General features: G+C 35.4%; 1 protein-coding gene across 2 annotated transcripts in view; it reads right to left on the bottom strand.

Annotated features, from left to right (window-relative positions):
* The window catches only part of LOC128228158 (protein draper-like), a 35,043-nt gene extending 19,240 nt beyond the window's left edge, over positions 1–15,803 (bottom strand). Inside the window, exons 1-9 of one of the 2 annotated variants that reach the window (XM_052939311.1) lie at positions 15,648–15,803; positions 13,623–13,944; positions 12,714–12,857; positions 11,251–11,370; positions 7,183–7,314; positions 4,990–5,130; positions 4,479–4,607; positions 1,362–1,499; positions 1,133–1,264 (exon numbers count right to left, since the gene is read on the bottom strand). In XM_052939311.1, the coding sequence (XP_052795271.1) occupies positions 1,133–1,264; positions 1,362–1,499; positions 4,479–4,607; positions 4,990–5,130; positions 7,183–7,314; positions 11,251–11,370; positions 12,714–12,857; positions 13,623–13,944; positions 15,648–15,677 (1,288 nt within the window). In that variant the 5' untranslated portion in view covers positions 15,678–15,803. The remainder of the gene's footprint in view (positions 1–1,132; positions 1,265–1,361; positions 1,500–4,478; positions 4,608–4,989; positions 5,131–7,182; positions 7,315–11,250; positions 11,371–12,713; positions 12,858–13,622; positions 13,945–15,647) is intronic. The other variant, XM_052939313.1, reaches the window with a different exon arrangement.
* Between the last annotated feature and the right edge of the window lie 5,235 nt (positions 15,804–21,038).

The following is a 21,038-nucleotide window of genomic DNA, read 5'->3' as shown; positions in this document are numbered from 1 at the left end:
AATGGTTTTATATTGTTTGCATTATCGTCACAGTTGGGAGAGTAATTCAGACTGTAAAATAAACTAAACTAAGCATGTTACACCCCCCACCATGTAACAATACATTTGTAAAGGCTGCCGATTAAACAGAGTTTGCTTTATCTTGCATACAATTCACGTTTACAACAGCATTTCTTGAAAATTCGATAACCGTTGCTAGAATTAAAAGACAATTAACAAACAATTCGTTTCATGAACGTAATGAAAAAAAAAACTAACTTTTTAACGCATGTCTGATTTTTCTAATACATGTATTACTCATTACTAAGTAACGCATACAAAAAAGCCGCACACAGCGTTGCATCGTTCTACAAACTTCCGTCAAGCGGAAAAATTGGCGAAGGATTGCATCGGCAATATACAAGCGATTCTAAATTATTTCACACGTGTATAAGCAACAAATAGCATGGTCTTTTATAGGCTTAGACCTTTTCTTCATATTTTTCTGCTAAAAGAAGTTATATAGAAATTAAAGTAAATTACTTGTTTGTTTACATCGGTTGTGACTCGTGGTGACCCATTTGAGAACCCCGTTAAGTCACGTGATTCCTAATCCCGTATTGTCCATTCCCCAAAACATGTATTTGCACAAAATATTCGCCATGTATTGGGAAAATTATTACTTTTTAGAACTAATGACAGGCAGTCCTAACGGTCATAAAATAGTCGATTAGAAATCTAAGTAATTGTGACCCCGACCCCTTCACCATGGTTGAAATTTAAATAAGAAAAAATAACTAAACTTAAAGGCCTAGTTTAAACCTACTTTGAGTGACCCCCCCCCCCCCCCGGCCAAAAAACACACACAAAAAACACCAAAAAACAACAACCCCCACCCCCCCCCCCCCCAAAAAAAAAAAAAAAAAAAAAAACGTGTACAGTACACAACCTCTGTGTATTGATCTTAATCTAATTGCCTAATTGTCTATCAGATCTCTGATCTGAATATCCTGCTGTGCGGTGTTGGCCCTGAGCCAATAAACAAATACACAGGAAATTTGCCCCTACTGTGACATCAAGATGCACAGCAGGGGATTGTCATGCCAAACATTCCTTAAACTAGGCCTTTAACTTAACTGACAATTTCGCTTACCACATTGATTTTCTACCACATCCTCTATGAAACCTGCCGGACACGTACACTTCCCTGCCGGATTACATTTTGAGTGTTCCGCATTGCAGGAGTTAGAATCGTAATCACAGTTGTCACCCACGTTGCCCCCCACTGGAAATAAGACGTTTCCATTTGAAAGCAGTTTAGGTCGGAGAAAGAGTTTAATGAAGCCAGGAAATAATGAAGCAATTATGAACATATTTCTTACCGCACTCATCTCCATATTTCGTTTTGGTGGCATTACAGGCGCATTTCCAAGTATTTTCATCGCAGTAAACAAAATCGCCTGTGCATGAGTCCGTTCCATCGCCATAACTGACACACGATTCGTCAATATGTTTTCCAACTGCAACAAAATTGCTTACAGACTACTGGTCAATAATTTCATGTTTTTCTCTTATAAGTTGTGGCCAATGTTTAGAAACAAAGAGATGTTCGTAACGGGTATCGCGCTCGAATATTCAAATTATATTTGTAATAAATGTGCTAACATTGGTTTAAACTTAATTTAAAGCTGCACTCTCACAGGTTTACCATTTTTTACAACTTTTTATTTTTTTGTCTTGGAAAGAGCAAATTTTTGCGTAAATATCTGCAAACCAATGATATAAGATTGTTGACAAAAAATCAGATCGTAGATTTTCCTATTTCCGTTCGAAAATTAATGTTTTATGGCTTAAACCGTTACTAACGGTTTAACAAATGCATAAAGCATCAAGTTTTGAACTTAAATATAAAATTCTGCGTTCTTATTTTTTGTCATTATTCTTATATAACTGGTTTCCATGGATATTCTCAAAAATTGGCTCGTTCCAAGACAAAAAAAAATAAAAAAGTTGTCAAAACGTTCAATCTGTGAGAGTGCAGCTTTAAAGCATGAAAAGTTTATATGACAACGTTCATTTTGGTATAATTAAGAACTTGGTCAGAAGTTTAAAGGTAAAAAAATTCAACTGATGTGTCAAAAAATAGTCAATGAATTGTTTATGACATGAGAGAGCTAACATAACATTTCAATAGTGCCAACTCTGACGGAGTCTGATGATAAATCCAAGTAAACAAGATGGCCAAGATGGTCCATATTTCCTCACGTGTGTGTGTAAATGTTATAACTGTCACAACAATTTAGGTAAAGGACGTTGTTATGGACATTCCAGTAACGCTGAATAAATACTGACCAGCCAATTTCAGCGAAGATGTCTTTTAAATGTTATTCTCTTTCAGTTTGACCTACTGATCAAGTTATCCGTCCAAGTAGAAATCTTTAAATACAATGCCTATTAAATGGGTAAACTAAATTCAGGAAATTTATTTGACGAAATGTGAACAGTGGGTATGTCTTGTTTTCTATCTAATTAGAACAAGAGCCGAATTAGAACAAGAGCCGTCTTATGCATGAACTCATGCAACAATTGCCAAACGTGCTCAGTTTAGCATCGTCTGCAACCACGGTACTTTCTTGTGTTACACGTCATACGTACCACGGGAAAATTGACTGTTGAAACCTCGTTTATATAAATATGCACGTGACAGGATAGAAATTACCATTACATATTACTTGTTAAAGGTCTTTCATGTGTATGCAATCAAATACACTTAGTAAATGTATACGCATGTAGCATTTCCGTACGTCATATATTTCAACAAGTTTTAGATCGAGGACTATATCCGCTCTTAAATCATTCGGAACTTCTCGGCCATTTTTATCGAAAACAACCTCGGATGTATTTGGACGGTTTACATACTCAGAAATCGGTATGTTTAAGTCCGCTGCAAGTAGATCGCGTGGTTATTTAATTTAGCAATTTAACTTAATATCTTAACTCATGTGAATCTTAATTATGTTTGCAATAATACACATAACTGGCAATCAATTTAAACTTAGATCAATAAATACAAGCTAAAACACTACATTTGATTAATGATATAATTAGAAAAATACGAATTACTTAAACTGATGTATACATACGGCATACATCCGAGGTTGTTTTCGATAAAAATGGCCGAGGAGTTCCGAATGCTCATAAACTTTACCACACACTGTATGGTATTAGACGTTAAAAATATTACACATCGTTTTATTGTTTAGAAATTTCAAATCGTTACAGCTTTTGAAGTTAAATGGGTACAAGTGTCATATGCAATATTTCTAATAAGAGTTGAGGCAACTGTTTCAGCTGTTCTTGTTGTATTCCATAATATGACATCGTTATCAAATAATTTCTGTCTAAAAGTTAACAACTCGTTAAAGGCCTAGTTCAAGCCTTCCATAAGTGACCCCCCTACCAAAGCTGTGTACTCTCTGTATTGATCTAATTGACTTGTGACCTCTTAACAGGTCTCCGATCTGAGTATTCTACTGTGCAATTTTGGGGGTTTTATTATAGAAATGGAACCTTAATGGCCAAGAGTCAATACACAAATACACGGGACATTGGCCCTTACTGTGACACAAGTATAATTAGCCGGAGATGCACAGCAGGGGATTATCATGCCAAACATTCATTAAACTAGGCCTTTCATTGCGTTGTTCTGGGGCGGTATTCAATATAGTTCTTATCCTTATCCTTAGACATACCTCAGTGATTCCATTCAGTTGATTGGTCCATTTATTTTACAGTCCAATCAAAAAGCTGAGATTTCGCTCTTAAATTTAAGATTTATCTAAGTTGTTTATTGAATATGGCCCCAGAACAATCCACCAATGGGATGCGTGTATATGGTTTCTATCATGTGGCCAAAACCTGATTCAGAAATAATGTTGTTTCACAAACGAGAGCCAGACAAAACCACCTCCCGGACAAAACACCTCCCGCCAATTTGATATAGTTGGAAAAAATCCCATTAATCATTTTTTCAAGGCGGACATAACACACCCTAAGGAGTTATAAAGAGTGGACAATACATCCCTTTAACAAAACACACTCACTGCCATACTGAATTATTTCTAAGGATTCTGATATCAAATTGTGTCATCTTATTAAACATGTTTGAGTTATTCAGAAAAAAAAATCACCAATTTGGAATAAGGGGTGTTTGATTAAGGGTTGTTTTGTGCATCTTTTGAAAACCCTTGGGGTTGTTTTGTCCTGCTTGTAAAAATGATGGGGGGGGGTCCACCTACACAAAAATGAGCGGTAGATGTTTTGTCTGGGGGTGTTCTATCCTTGACTCAACTACCTTTTGCTGCAGAAGATCGTTCATGGTCATAAACGAGTTTAAATAGGTCAGCTTTGATAAGCGACCGCGATGCTTTTCAGGCCATGGCTACAGCCTATAGACCAAATGTAGCGGGTTTCGATATAAATAATACTTGTGAACTTACTGCACTTCTTTTCCGTTGTGTCGTAAGCATGGCCATACATACAGTTACAAGTTCCACCCGAGCAATGCATGTCATCCTGATAGCACGTGTCAACTTTCACCAAGCAATGTTCGCCAGCCTCGTTACCCACTGGGAATAAAGAAAAATAACAACGGTCTTTCTTAATCTGTCTGCCTGTCTCTTCCCAAAACAGATTCTAACATTAACATCGTCTTTAGAATTTTGTTCTAAACATCAAAATAATAATACGTTTAAATGTTCATTTTTTATTGAAATATCGTCTACTGCTTGCGATTTGATTGTTTCCGCTTTTTACACGTCTTGCTTAAAACTATATGCCGTTTTATAGTGTGGATGTATATTCGTTGAAAAAACATGCGAGTATTTTTAAAAGGTAAAACGTTTTTTGTTTTGTGTTTATCTAATGTCTTCTAAGATGTTTGAGGTATATCCCTTTAACGCTTTTAAGCGTTTAGCTTCATCCGAAAAAAAATGCTTTGGTCTGTCTTACCGCAACTAGTTCCGGCATAGGCAGTACCGGGTTTACATCCGCAAACCTTCTCTGTTTTGTTGACGAGACAGAGTTGGTCCTTGAGAAGACAATCATTATCGTCTTGACATGTGGAACAGAATTCACCTTCCATCTCTACACCTTCAAAATAGTTGAACAATTACGTCTGCTTATGCCAAGTTGTGGTACGTTATAACTAATGCAAAGTACCCGTATGTGGTCAGGGATGTGCTCTTAATATAACAAAGATTTAGATTAACTCTTTCTGAACATGAGCATTTAAAAACATATAGAGATTACGAAGTTGTGTCAACATACTTTCTGGTCTTTGAGAAGTTTCAATATTTACTGCTTAATGTACGTTATAACTAATGCAAAGTAATAACAAAGATTTAGATGAACTATTTCTATACAAGAACATTATTTTTTTTTAGAGATTACAAAATTGTGTCAACATACTATCTGGTCTTGGAGAAGTTTCAATTTTTACTGCTAAGGTACGTTATAACTTATAACTAATGCAAAGTACCCGTATGTAGTCCAGGATGCACTCTTAATATAACAAAGATTTATATGAACTCCCTCTGAACCATCCTCGGCACTCCAGCGTATCATGACCTATATGATAGGCTTGGGTGCCGAGGATGTCTCTGAAAATGAACATTTAAAAAACATATAGGGATTACTAAAGTGTCAATATACTTTCTGGTCTTGAAGAAGTTTCATTTTTTAAAGATTGAGACAATAGTCGGGCATCGACAACATTTGAACTTAAGGAAGTTAAAGATTGTCGTTTACGTGAAAATGTAGAAATTGCAGTCTATGCCACCTTTATAGCCCCCACATTCGGTATTTTACCAGAGTTTGATAGAGTGTTTTGATTCTTAAAACACTTAGACAAATCTCTTCACAAAACTGAGGTTTGATGGAGCACTGCCAAAACATTATTTTGGAAACAGGGTTTGGCGAAATGATTAAGAAACTAATCATCTTATCAAACTCCGGTAATTAACCGATGGCACCGCCCTTCAAAGGCCTAGTTTAATCCGTCTATAAGTGACGTCCCCCCAAAAAAACAAAACAAAACAAAAAAACACACAAAAACAACAAAAAAACAACAAACAAAAAACAAAAAAACAACAACAACAACAACAATAATAATAAAAAAAAACGTACATTGTACATAACCTCTGTGAATTGATATTAATCTAATTGCCTTATTGTCTCATCAGATCTCTGATCTGAATATTCTGCTGTGCAGTTTGGAGGATTTAATATTGAAATGGAACCTAAGTGGCTCTGAGTCAAAACAACAAATAAACAGGAAATTGGCCCCTACAGTTACATCAGTGCAATTAGCAGCAGATGCACAGCAGGGGATCGTCATGCCAAACATTCCTTAAACTAGGCCTTTAAGCGAAATAGACTGTATTCATTTGAAGCAAAATGATGCCATCCGACGTACCATTTATGACGTAATTAATCAAGTTGTTTACACACACTGGTGAACGGTTATAACTAGTTGTATGAAGTACTTTTGGTGAGTTGGTTTACATATAAGTCATCCGCAAGCAAATATTAATATTAAAGCTGCACTCTCACAGATTGACAGTTTTGGCTTTTCTTTTAATTTTTGCCCCTTTTTTTCTTAAAGCGTGAGGTAAGCGTTAGTTACGCTTTCAGTCACACAACATATATTTTCGTACAAAAGCTGCAATGTGATCCTTTGAAAGCAGTCTTATATCTCTTTGTACAGACTTTTGCACATAAGTTAGGTCATTATTTAAAGAAAAAATATGTCAAACCTGTCAATCTGTGAAAGTGCACGTTTAAAGCTACCACAAAACTAGCTTATACGTGGGTAGGATTCCTTAAAAGGGACCACACGTTGCTATGAAACTTTATACTGAAGAGATAAACAAAACTTTGGTTTTAATGCTGCACTCTCACAGATCTACCGTTTTGACAACTTTTTTATGTTTTGTTTTAGATTGAGCCAATTTTTATATAAATATCTGCAAACCAGTGATATAAGTCTACCGACCGAAGATCATATCGCAGATTTTCGCTGATTTTTTGTCAGCTGGTTTATATCACTGGTTTCCATGCATTTTCGCATAAAGTGGCTTGTCGAAACATCCAATCTGTGAGAGTGCAGCTTTAATGCAAGAGAGATTCTGAAGTCTGACATACCTTCACAATGTTTTGTCAATGGGTTGAAATAAAAATTTGCCGCACAGCCGCACTTCGATTCAATGCATTGGACGTTGTTGCCGTAACATATATTGATGTCCATGTGGCACGCTGCTCCGAATTCATTGGTGTCTGTCAAAAAGTATAACATAGGACAATTTCGGTAGACGAACCTAAATGTGTCATATCACATGTGTGTTAATGAAAGTTAGCAGAATGTATATAAGAAGATACTAGATTGGTTCCGAAATACTACTTGTATTGGTAAGTGTACGCATGGCATACGTCTGTGCACTCCGTCAGCCAGATATGTATACAATGTTCACGTTTAGAATATTGCATGCACGAAACAACGAACGGAGTGATGTATGAGAGTATCAGGGAGCCTACATATTAAAGTATTAAAGTCCCTGTACCATATAAGTTTAAATAATTCGAGGGGAAAAAATTTGCGTTTATAACAATGATTAAGTTTCAGATAATGTTTGATAAAGTTAAAACCCCGAGGTTCCCACGGCGCTTTAATAAACAGATATGGATGGGAAAAAACCCAAGGGAATCCGTAACTCAACCACTGACCCACTTTATGTTAATGAGGAAGATAAGCGGAGCATAGCGCTTTGCCAGTTAGCGGAGTCTTTGAGCGGTTAAAGACAAGATAAATTACTAAAGAAATACCGGAAAAAAGAAGGAACTTTCAAATGAATAAAGTTCAGCTCCTGTTTTTTAAAAAAAAAGTATTTTATGCAAGCGTGAAAATAATTTGATGTTATCATTTTGTTTGGTGAAAACTCGCCCATGTAATGTGTCAATACTAAAAGTCGTAGTACGTCCATTTTCTTCAGTGGTATATTATTTAGCTTTCAATTGAATTTCAAAAAAATAACAGTGTAGGTAATATAATTTTAAATATATAAACCAATATTTGTTTAGTTATAAAATTAAACTCACAAGAATTCAAAGCAATAAAGATTTTTGGCATTAAGTAAGTCACGTGATAAGCAAATTCCGTAATGACGTTGGGTGCGTGTTAATTAAGATTAAACTTTCGGTTCGGTTGCATTTTGTTATTGCGATAATGCCTTTGTTATCATCCTGGTGGTTAAAAATTGTCAAAAAGGTTCAGAAATGTATTCTGGATATACGTACAAAAAGTCTACACCACTAAAACGTACTTGGACTTTAAGTGAAATCTCGCTAAGTGCTTTTCGAAGGCGCACGATATACTGTAGGTTGATAAGAAACAAATATAAATTTCAATTTAATGGATTAGCATGTTAAATTTATTAGCGTTAAAAGACGAAAAAACAAACAAACATGATTTGTGTACAGATAAAAGATTATTAGCGATAGTTTGCTTTTCAACAAAAGGCTTTAAGGATTAATAATCACTCAGTTTATGTAAGAGTTCTTGTGGGAGGGTCGTTTAATAATCACTCAGTTTATGTAAGAGTTCTTGTGGGAGGGTCGTTTAATAATCACTCAGTTTATGTAAAGTTCTTGTGGGAGGGTCGTTTAATAATCACTCAGTTTATGTAAGAGTTCTTGTGGGAGGGTCGTTTAATAATCACTCAGTTTATGTAAGAGTTCTTGTGGGAGGGTCGTTTAATAATCACTCAGTTTATGTAAGAGTTCTTGTGGGAGGGTCGTTTAATAATCACTCAGTTTATGTAAAGTTCTTGTGGGAGGGTCGTTTAATAATCACTCAGTTTATGTAAGAGTTCTTGTGGGAGGGTCGTTTAATAATCACTCAGTTTATGTAAGAGTTCTTGTGGGAGGGTCGTTTAATAATCACTCAGTTTATGTAAAGTTCTTGTGGGAGGGTCGTTTAATAATCACTCAGTTTATGTAAGAGTTCTTGTGGGAGGGTCGTTTAATAATCACTCAGTTTATGTAAGAGTTCTTGTGGGAGGGTCGTTTCGTCCTCACTTTAATGTGTCAATAGAGAAGATAGACAATGCGTATTATGTGTTAATGCTTTAAGAGACATTGAAGATGAGTTTCATTTTATTTTAAAATGTGATTGTTACAAAGATATTAGGAAACGTTATATAAGCAAGTATTACACTAGAAACCCGAGTATGTGGAAATTGATTGAGTTGTTTTCATCAAATAAAAGATCGGTGTTAAATCGATTGTGTACATATATATAAGCAAAGCTAATGAAATAAGAAATTCGCTTATAAATACTATCCTTTTATTACACTTGTTTGTATTAATATGTTTTGTTTCTGTATTATTTGTATTTATTTACCATCCTTTTGTGTTATAACTATTTGTATGGATGAGAAACAATATGTTTAAATCCAAATAAATCATCTTTCTGTTCTGTTCTGTTCTTTCTTTTTGTTTTCTTGATTGTACCGGCATGGGTTCGCTCCAAACTAAAACCAGTTTTTTATACCTTAATTATAGTTTTTCCCTGCAATATTGGTATCAAAGAGCAAAGCATTTATAATATTAGTGTGATCAGATGCATAATCGTAAAAAAACAATGGTCCCAAACATAAGCGTGCCCCTTTAAAGTACCAAAAAATATGTAAAGTCAAAGATAATTTACAATCTTTACCGATTCGATACTTGAATGGTAGCAATAATTGTTGTACTGTGTGTGTGTTGTTGAGTTTATAAAGGTCTGCCCGCGCCCTTTAGTGGCTGCATTATGGCTTGACCCCGTCACATCCCCTAGTGTGACTGAAACATATTTTTGATGCCAAAGGGGGAGTTTTATTCCCACCTTTCTTGTGGGATAATCGCCAAATTAGTAATTTTGAACCCCAAATGCCGCAGGCCCTACGATGAATGACATCTAAAGTGGTCCCACAGCTCTGTCTATTGGATATGGTTTTTATTTCTTTTGGTCTTAACTTGTTGTAATTTAGAGATGTATAGCACGCGTGTCTTGATTGTTGTACTGTATTATTGTACTGATATTGTACTGTATTGAGTTTGAAATTTCTCGTGTCTCGCAACCACATTCGGAACACCTCGGCCTTTTTCATCGAAAACAAACTCATGATGCCGGTACATCAGTAGAAGTAGTTCGTAAATTTTTAAATGATATTATTAGTAAATTGTATTGTTTAACGTGTATGTTGTTTATTTATGTTTAAATTGATTGCCAGTGAGGTGTATTTTTGCATTAATAATTAAGATTCTCAAGAAAAAAGAAGTTTAACTGCTAAATTGAAATTACTTCGCGATCTACTTGCAGTGTAGTTAACGTAAAGATTCCTGACATTGTAAACCGTCCATATACATCCGAGGTTGTTTTCGATGGAAAATGGCCGAGGAGTTCCGAATGTGGCAACCACTCTAATATCTGTGAATATGACGGCTACATGTTGGTAGCATGATAGCCCGATCTATAAGGCCAACATAACTTAAATGCTAGATTTTCATCCATTTTTAATGCAATTTCATCCATTTTTAATGGGGGCGGGAGATGATTTTTTTTCTAAGATCACTGTTTCACCGTTCAGTATGTGTTCATTCACTGTCTTTTTTGCATTAAGGACCATATACATGTGTTTCTAGACGAATCACGAACACGATCGTAACTTTTTTGTGTGAATGTTATATGACGCCGTTCGTGGACAGTACCTGACCGATACTCAATGCGAATACCGACCCTAGTTGATCATTTTTATTTGAGTCTATTCAAGGAGAAAGGAGAAGCCGGGCGGGGATGAAAATCTAGCAATTAATTTATAGTTGCCTCAGGTATTTGTTTTAGTAAATGTCATTGTAAGAAGGTTGTGTTTTAAATATAGATATGACCATGGTAGGTAAAGTGTGTAATATAACACTCCCGGCTTTTATATTCTATTCTTAATGTATTTTTACACATGCTTTAGACAATAGACTTTTCAGCTGAACTTAACAAATATTCAAACGTATACCGATTATGATAACATTTAACTCCGCTATTCCGAACACCGTTTATCCGAAATTATCGCTATTTCGAAATTATTTTTCGGTCCTAATTTTATTTCTTCTTTTTAGTCTCGATGATTTCGGATTAACAGTGTTTAAATGTACCTTTAAAATTACCATAATATTACTTACAACATTTTCCCTGGTATCTGTAGTGTGCGGACGTACACTCGCAACGTCCATTGTAGCAGTAGGACCCGTCCACCTTACACTGGCCATTAGCAGTGCAGCTTCTACCTAGCGCGCCATCATCTGAATAACAAATCGATGTCCTCAATTCAAATTGCCGAAGCTGCATTTTTATTTATTTCGGTATTTTTACACCACTATTATCGTAACGGCGAGCCGCATCTATCTGCAAAATGTCGAGTAAATAGTCCAATGAGAAAATGGTGTTGCATCATGTGATCAAAATGTCGAGTAATGATTGGACATCTCACAGAGAAGCAAAAATGCCGAACTTTCAGAAATTTTAACTACAAAAATTGTAACTTCGGCATTTTGTAAAAAAAATAATGTGTGATCACATTACCAAGATTTAATACTGAAAATGTTGCATGGGATTTTGTAGGTCCGGCATTCGGAAGTGAGACCATCGAAATATGACATTATAACATCAAGCCTTATTCTCGACTGTGTGAACATAAGTCAGTAGAAGCACGTATGATCGAACACTAACACGAGCTTACGTATCGTGTTTTGTCATGAATATTCCCACCATTAAAATATTAAAGAACAGAATATTTCACACAATCACGGACCTATAGACCAGTCTAGAGGTCAGGGGCGTATTTGGCCTCTATTCATGTGGATTCATTATTTTGCTCGGAAAATTTTGAAAGCCATGGTGCAATATGGTGCATTCTGGGCGTTCTGAGGTGCTCCATTTAGTACTGGAAAATGGACAGTTTAAGTATCATGTAGTCAAATACGCATACTGCATCTTTAGCTGATGTTTTTGTCGTCAGAATCATGTGGATTCAGCCGCCTACTCGCGTACAGGAAGCTACGCAGGTCCGTGACACAATCTACATTTATAACTATCGTTGAGAACACAAATTGGGCCGAATCGGTTCAGGTCGACATGGTTACTGGGCCGAATTGACCCATATTCGTTTTTTATGGACTCAATTTCATCAGTGTGTGTATACCACGTGATAAATTACGTCATAAATGCTACTTAAAACAATGATAACTTTTCTTTTTCTTCACCTTTTTAAGTGAAACAAAGGGCAGTCTATGTAGATTAAAGACAACCGCCTCATTTTTATTCTCGGAGTATGATTACGTGATTAGCTTCCTCAAACACTTTGACCTGTTTCAAAAAAAAATGACAGTGCTTCATCAGGCTGAGGTTTTGTGAAAAGGTTTGTCGAAGAGTTTTAAGGAAATAAACTCTTAATCAAACTCTGGTAAAAGATCGAAGGCGGGGCTCTATAATCGGCGTAGACTGCACAATGTTTGATTTTAAATGGTGCAGAAATGGTATAGTTATCTTTGTTAAAATTCTTTATTCGAAGCAAAATATTGCCTTTCGACGAAACATTTACGACTTAATCTATCACGTGGTTTACACACACTGTTCATGGACTTACGTTGTTTGCACATTCCGCAAAAGGACGGTATGTGTTCATACTCGTAGCCGGCCATGCATTTACATTTCATGGTGCATCCATCTGGCACGCACTCCGCATTGAAGTCCTTGCATCTCCCACAACAGAAGCCACCCACTTCCACCGCTAATGTAATCGGAGGACAAAATGGTCATAATCGTCATCATATTTGACATTTGTTAATGATATATAAAAATGACATATACTTGTTATACTTACAAAAAGTAAATATGTTTTGCTGGAATATCCTCTTTTTTTTTAAATATTTTTGCATTTCATTTGACACTTCGTTCATGTTAATGATAATACAACATGTTTTATAATATTTAGTTAACTGAAAGCAAACAGCAGACGCCGAACTACTAACAGAACAGTAATAAGATTCGATAAAGAAATAACGCCACATTATCATATCGAAAACAGGTTTTGATCAAAACTGGTAAAACTTTCAATCAAAGACCAGGCCCCATTATCACGAAAATACTTAAGTCAAATCTCAATCTCAATTTATTTTTCCACATTGCAGTATGACATTATTAAATATTACTAATGTTTTACTATTTTTTAAAGCACATTCTCACATGCATTATGTTGATTAACATGATTCCTCAATATTCTAAAAAAAATAATATTCTACAGCGCAAAATGTACTTGAGTAAAACTCAAAAATAATAAATTGGACTCAAGTACAATTTTTGCTCTCATTTTTTTTTGAATCTATGAAATATTGACAATTTTTTTTATCAACATAATGAATGAGAGAATGCGATCTTAAAAAGGGTAAAACATTAACAATTTTGAATCATATGATGCTGTAATTTGATAAAAAGAGTTGAGACTGAGATTAAAATTTGACTTGAGTATTTTCGTGATATTGGGGCCAGATCTTACGTTTATTCGGGTCGCAGTCCCCTGGGATATGGCTGCCAGAGGTATGATGAGTGTAAGATGACGAGGAAGAACTTGAGGACGAGGAAGAACTTGAGGACGAGGAAGAACTTGATGACGAGGAAGGACTTGACGGCGAGGACCAAGACGGGTCAGATGAAGACGATGAGGAAGATGAAGGCGCTGAATACGATCCAGTATAGAATGAATCGGACGACGGGTTGGAGTAGTCTGAGAAGAAAGGTTCGGACGTTTCGGAGGGATCTGGGCAAGACGGATCGGATGACCCCCCAACAGCCTGTTTTACGAGCGCCAGGCTCAGCACCTGTCGAAAAAAAATAAAAAATAAAAAAAACTTCATATTTTTCTACATATTTGATGATATGCAAACCCAAATATTAAAACGGATATTATGAACATTAATTCGTCAACTTACAATCGTGATCATCGCCTTTTGCCTGCTCGAGAGAAAATGTTTTAATGTTTGATTTATTTGTATATTTGAGTTTATCAAGGTCAGCCCGCACCCATTGGCTGCATTATGGCTTGACCACGCCGTGACGCCATCACGACTTAAATTGTGTTTAAATGCCATAAGTGACATGAGATAGAAGTGACAGCAATTCGCAGTCAAATCCAGACATTGGAAGACTTGAAGATACAGCGTGAGATACAAGATATCCGGGTGTGATACCCTAGCTCTTTGCGAAGAGACCTTTTGGTTCTTTAACGTGCTCGGTGTATAGCACCGATAAACGGAATACAACTTTCCTGGGTTGAACCAGTACTGAGTACACCACTTTCCCAAGCACTACCCTTTAAATGCCGAGCGCCAGGCAAGGGAGCTACTTGTACCAACTTTTAACGTCTTTCGGTATGACGCGGCCCGGAATCGAACCCACGACCACCCGCTCCGTAGGCGGACGCCTTAACCTCTAGGCCACAGAGACGGTGTTGGGCAACAGCTAACGGTATACAAGCGATGCGCGACGGGGTTGACGGCTAGTCATATCACCTCTCTTTTCAAGGTGTTTAAATTTCATTCACAGCGGCCCTTTTTAAAAAAAAAAATGTTGATAATCGCTTCAGAGTGATACTTTGTCCATATAACAATTAATATTTCATTGTTTTGAAAAAAAGTGTTTATAATCGCTTCAGATTGATAATTTGTGCATTAAACAAAAAACTGTTAATCTATCATTGTTTTAGAAGAAAACGTATAGAAAAATGCTCTGAATAGAAAACATTTTAAGGCCGCTATGTTAATGTCTGAATAAAAAACTTTATCATTGTTTTCCAAAAAATAGCATTAACAAATGATTTGAAATAGAGAAAAAAAAATGGCCGCTAGGCCGCTAATTTCCCGCCGCTAGGCCGCTAACTTCACGTACATCATTTTAAATGAAACATAGTGCAGTCTACGCCGCTTATGGAGTCTCGCCTTCTGTCTTTTACCAGAGTTTGATTGAGAGTGTAGTTTCTTAAAACACTTCGACAAGCCCTTTCACAGCACGGCCGTCTGACGGAGCAGTGTCAAAACATTATTTTGGATTCGGGAGGTTGCATTCGATTTTCGTTGATTTTTTAAGATTTACTGCTAAAATCTCTTCGAAACGATTACAACTCTCGAATATCTGAGAGTGCAGCTTTAAACTAAACAAATATCGCTTCTGAGGAAGGGTCGCTAGTCAAAAGCCTAAGCCCTTAAGTTATGCCCTCTTTAACGTCAAATTCTGTATCCCCCGCATTGTATAATATTCTTGAACAAAATAGGTAACGTGAACAACATAATATTAGTGTTCACCTATACTTAATTACTACATGGAACAACAAAACTATTTTGAGTCTGTGAGCACGTGAGTATTTTTGGTGGCGAAGACGTTGGTTTTCTCCGGGCTCTCCAGTTCCCCCTACACTCTAGCGCAAAACCGTGCCAAGCATAAGTGTCTTAGCATGAGTTAATATATCTTTTTATTCACAATCGTTAAAATGAAGTTTAAACTGAAAGAAGTATTTAAAGAAACTCACCACTAACAACATAATCCTGAATTTCACCATAGCGCGACCTGATGCGCTACTGATCACACTAGTATATTCTTTCTCCGTTGCCGACCCGCGGCCAGTTGTTTTAAGACAAGTCAGCTACGACCCACGGGTGACACAGCTGCGCCGCTTCCTGTGGCGCGAGCCATGAAAGGGGGAGGTACTATTTGAACAGATTTGGTGTTTTTTGTATTTTCCCTGCAATCTTAAAATTATCGATAACTCATTATGGAAGGTCTGTTACATAATTTGATCATTTATGTAATTACATTGAGTGGGATGGAGAAACACGTAATAAAATGAATGGGTGGTTAACAGCTTTATGAATAATCCGCAATATGCTTCCAAAACATATTATTAAAATACTTAAGATAGAAATTTATATAAATTCTTTGATTTACAAGTTTTATAAGCGCCTGAAGGAATATTTTCTTTAAAAAATCTTGAGAGACCTGCTTTTGATTTCAAACTCAACGTATCACCATCTTCTTTTAAATTAAACTAAACATATATGATGCTAGCTCGGTCACTTTATACACTGAAGGAATCATTTACCGACGATTTGCAATAAGACATCAAATTTATAATTGTCGTTTTATTGTATATGTTAATTTATTATGTATTTAGCACCGAGTCTGAGTGTATTTATCCTAAGATCATATACTAGTAATAAATAAACCAGCAATTGCTTAAGTTAAGGAAATTTTGAAGCTAACCGAGAACTAAACGAGTTTTTTTAGTTTTTTTTTAATCCGCCAATTAAAATAGTTATTATGAAATATTAAACTTTTTCAAAATAAGTGCATTGAAATTCATGACGTGGGTAATTTGCATTTCGGATTTCCAAGTCGCCTGCCGTTAATGGAACTTAACGCTGCACTTTCACAGTTATACCGTTTTTACAACTTTTTTTATTTTTTGTTTTGGAACGAGCAAATTTTTGCGTGAATATATGCACACCAATGATAAAAGATTGCTGTCAAAAGATCAGATCGCATATATTCATATTTCCGTTCGAAAATTGATGTTTAAACCGTTACTAACGGTTTAAGAAAAATGCATAAAACACCATTTTTTGAACTTGAATATTAATATCTGCGATCAAATTTTTTGTCAGCAGTCTTATTTATCTGGTTTCCATGCATTTTCGCAAAAATTGGTTGGTTCTAAGACAAAAAATAAAAGTTGTCAAAACGTTCAATCTGTGTGAGTGCAGCTTTAAATCTGTTTCACGCATTTTACTTCTGATATAGTGTCCCCACCCTGCAACCCCACATACAGTTAAAATGCATTCTTGACAACCTCAGGGTGAAACGTTTATCAAAAAACAAATCTCAAAATGAATTATGTTTAGTTTGTGAAAAAAAAATTCTTGCTGTATGTTCCATAATTTTAATCATAATTTATGAGAATGTGTTCGGACCGAAAGATATTTACTTGCCAAAGTTTCATACCATAATATCGTGACGGTGGTCGCAAGATTATTGTTGCTGTTGTGGAAAACTCCGCTTGTGTTGCTAGATGCACATTCAGACATAACATAAGAACTCAATTTTCAATGCGCTTGACAATGCCGGACACCAAGTTTTATTTCACGTTCGGCAACACGCGTTGGCAATAGTTATATGCCGTTTTCCATATACTACATATATTGTGGAACATCTATTCGATAAAATAATGTTACTTACTTTTTTATGTATATATCCCCCTACGACGCACCTCCACCCCCCCCCAAAAAAAAACAACAAAAAAAAACACACACCAACCCCCCCCCCCCCCAAAAAAAAAAACAAAACAACAACAACAAAAAAACAAAACAACAACAAACAAACAACAACAACAACAAAAAAACACAACAACAACAAAAAACAACAACAAATAATAAAAACAAACAAACAACAAAACCTACCCCCTCCCCCCCCCCCCCCGCCAAGAAAACAACAACAATAACAAAATATAAACAGCAAAAACAACAACAACTACAACAACAAAAACAAAACATCATACACAAAGATAAATCTTCATGACTATATTGAATACTAACCGGGCTAAATTGAAAAAATCACGAAAACTGCAATCCAGTCATAGATTAATTTAGTGAGCCAGAACCGCGAGAAGTTCATTTTTAGTCTGTGAATAGCATTTACTTCCCTTACACCAAGTAACGAAAATAAAGCGATTATGACTGTGCTTTGAATCATAGCGACTAGTAAATTGAGTAAGTGTGTATTCATATTTAATATACAGTGTGTGTATACCAAGTGATGAATTCCATCATAAATGCTACGCCGAAAGGCAATATTTTGATTTGAAAAAAGACTTTAAACAAATATAACTTCACTATTTCTTCACCATTTTAAATGAAACAAAGCCCAGTCTACGCCGCTTACGGAGCCCTGCCTTCGGCCTATTGCCAGAGTTTGATTGCGAGTAAATTTTCTTTAAACACTTCGACAAACCTATTCACAATACGGCCGTCTGACGGAGCACTGTCAAAACATAATTTTGGAAACAGGTTTGTCGAAGTGTTTGATGAAACTTTATCAAATTTCAATAATAAAACAAATGCGGGGCTCTTTAAGCGGCATAGACTGCCCTTTGTTTCATTTGAAATGGTGGTGTTAAAGAAAAGTTTGATTTAAGTGTTCATTTTAAGCTAAATCCTGCCTTCCGACATAGCATATGTGACGTAATTTATCACGTGGTATACACACACGTTATTCTATATCGGAATTGTGTTTACGTGCATTGACATCTAATTCTTCAATCGGCTATAGCGCACGTCGCGATATCTTAATCTTCCATAACCTCGTGCACGTCGCGATATCTAAATCTACCATAACCTCGTGCACGTCGCGATATCTAAATCTTCCATAGCCTCGTGCACGTCGCGATATCTAAATCTTCCATAGCCTCGTGCACGTCGCGATATCTAAATCTTTCATAGACTCGTGCACGTCGCGATATCTTAATCTTCCATAGACTCGTCACGAGCACGTCGCGATATCTTATTCTTTCATGCTTTACGATGAAATATGGGGGTTTAACAGTGAAATAACAACAGTGAAAATATCAAATTGATATTTTCACTGCAAAATAAGGAGTGAAAATATCAACTTTCAGAACTACTTTTAAATTCCTTTGTTGTTACATGTACTTGCCTTGATCAAAACAGAACATTGGACTTCAGTAAATTATGTCAAAAAATGTTAAAAAAAGAAGGAAATATTTTATAAATTTAAAAAAAATATATAATTGGAAATTAACAACTTACCGTTTATTACCGGTTATCCCGTCTATCAAACATTTTACTGAACTTTGAAGATGAATGTTCGAACATTTGCTTTCATACCAAACAAATTACAGACAAAAACAACTGTTCGAACATAAATAAAATTTTATATCCTCGTTCAAATGTATTTTGAACTGTTAACCGTTGTAGTACGTAAAATGAGCTTCCTGGAGAATTCACACAATTTACAGATAGATCCGATATTTTTTTACCCCACCCACATCTCAAAATGTGTCAACAAACTAGCGTGGCATTTACTCTTTATCTGGAAAACAAACATTTTAAATCGAAACAGACTGGTCTCTGACAGTAAGATGACTGAATATTAACTTACTATAAAACACGCGTACATGCAGTCTTAAACTAAGAAGAATGGTAAAAAACCATTTGTTTTGCTAACACATTTGACCTTCCAAATTTTCATTCTTTAAATACCGGCGTAGTAATTTGGTTTTGTATTTATGCCCATCTTAAAATAAAAAGTGTTTTCATTATTTTTTGGAACATATGTGCACTAATAATACTTCATTGTTTACTGTTCATAAAGCTTTGCAATAAAAAACGAATATTAAGCTATAAGAATGAATAGCAGAGAACTATTTCTCAGCAAACCGAAAGTAGAAAAGTTGACAGCTATAACTATGCATGAGTGGCGCCCCACGGGTAGCGGCCTAAAGCCCACCCTTTTCAAAAAGGGGGTAATTCAGAAATAAGTAAAAAACAAATAAAACTGCGAAAATTAGCATAAAAGAAACAGAAAATTTGTTTATTTCATTGTAAGATCGTATTTTATTTCACTCGTGATCATAAAAAAACTACATTTTCACTCGTGGCTTCGCCACTCGTGAACATATGTTTTTTATGACACTCGTAATAATATAAAATATATAAATAAATGCGCGTCATGATATTTTTGAAATATATACTTTATACCACTTACCAGGCGAAAACAGGGTCCAAAAATCCTATTTCGTCATGGTTTCGCCGCCATCTTGCATATCAAGCTCCAAAACCCCACTTTTAAAAACCCTTGCAGATTCGGAATACGTGTACCCCCATACATTTTCCTTCTATGTTAATGTATATTGTATTATACTTGTACAATGCAAATATTTTTACCACACAGTATAAATGTGTATTTAAAAGATGTGAAATAAATATGTGAAGAATACAATGTGCAATGTATTTTCAAAATTACAAAAAAGTTAAAAAAAAAAAGTTGTATCCTCTTGTTGTTCCTTTATTTTTGATGCGTAATAAATATTAAAAGAAAGAAAAATTCTTAAAACCTATGGCTTATAAACATTTAAAATGTAGATTTGATATACTATTAATAAGCAATAATTTTAAACGTTTATTATTCTTACTTGGTTAAATTGTCAGGTTTATCAATATACAAATAATGTTGGTTGTATTTTGTAAAATTATATGTACATATATTTTTTTAAAAAGTGGGGGCGTTTCGGGGGGCTATTTGACCAATTTTAAAATATAAGTGGGGGCTATTTGACAAAAATGGGGGCTAATTGACTTTGGGTGACTTGGGGGCTATTTGACTACGTAGCAACGATTTGCATTTCCTTTTAGCTAAGAAGTTTCTAGTGTAAGTAGTTTTCTCGGTAATGCATCTGAAAATAGTTATTTATCATTATTTTATTCTATGAACTCGAAATAGCAGAAAAATACAGTTATAATAGTAAAGTCAAGAAAATATACAACATCAACATCATCTGAACCACTACACTACGAGGATTACGATACATCCTGTCAATATTTTAACATGTTGACCATACATTAATAACATCACGTGATAATGTAAATCAACCATTCACGCAACAACAAAGCACATGATTGTAGTCTTTAAATACGATATTTTAGCATATATCAACATTTGCTGAAGGTTTCCAGCTTTTATTATCGTAGTTATAACCCTCCTTGTGATTTGCCACACTTTATTATTTTTGCATACACTAAAAGTGATCCGCCCACTTATCTGCCTCATTAGCATATAGTAAGTCAGTGGACCAGTTTGGAATTTCGTTGGTATTTCACAAACAATTCATTGTAATAACACATCGTGTGAA

The sequence above is a fragment of the Mya arenaria genome, chromosome 3, assembly GCF_026914265.1.
Source record: "Mya arenaria isolate MELC-2E11 chromosome 3, ASM2691426v1".
In the NCBI taxonomy this organism is placed as follows: Eukaryota; Metazoa; Mollusca; class Bivalvia; order Myida; family Myidae; genus Mya; species Mya arenaria.
The sequence above is the reverse complement of the archived record's forward strand: the minus strand, read 5'-3'. Positions and strand labels throughout refer to the sequence as shown.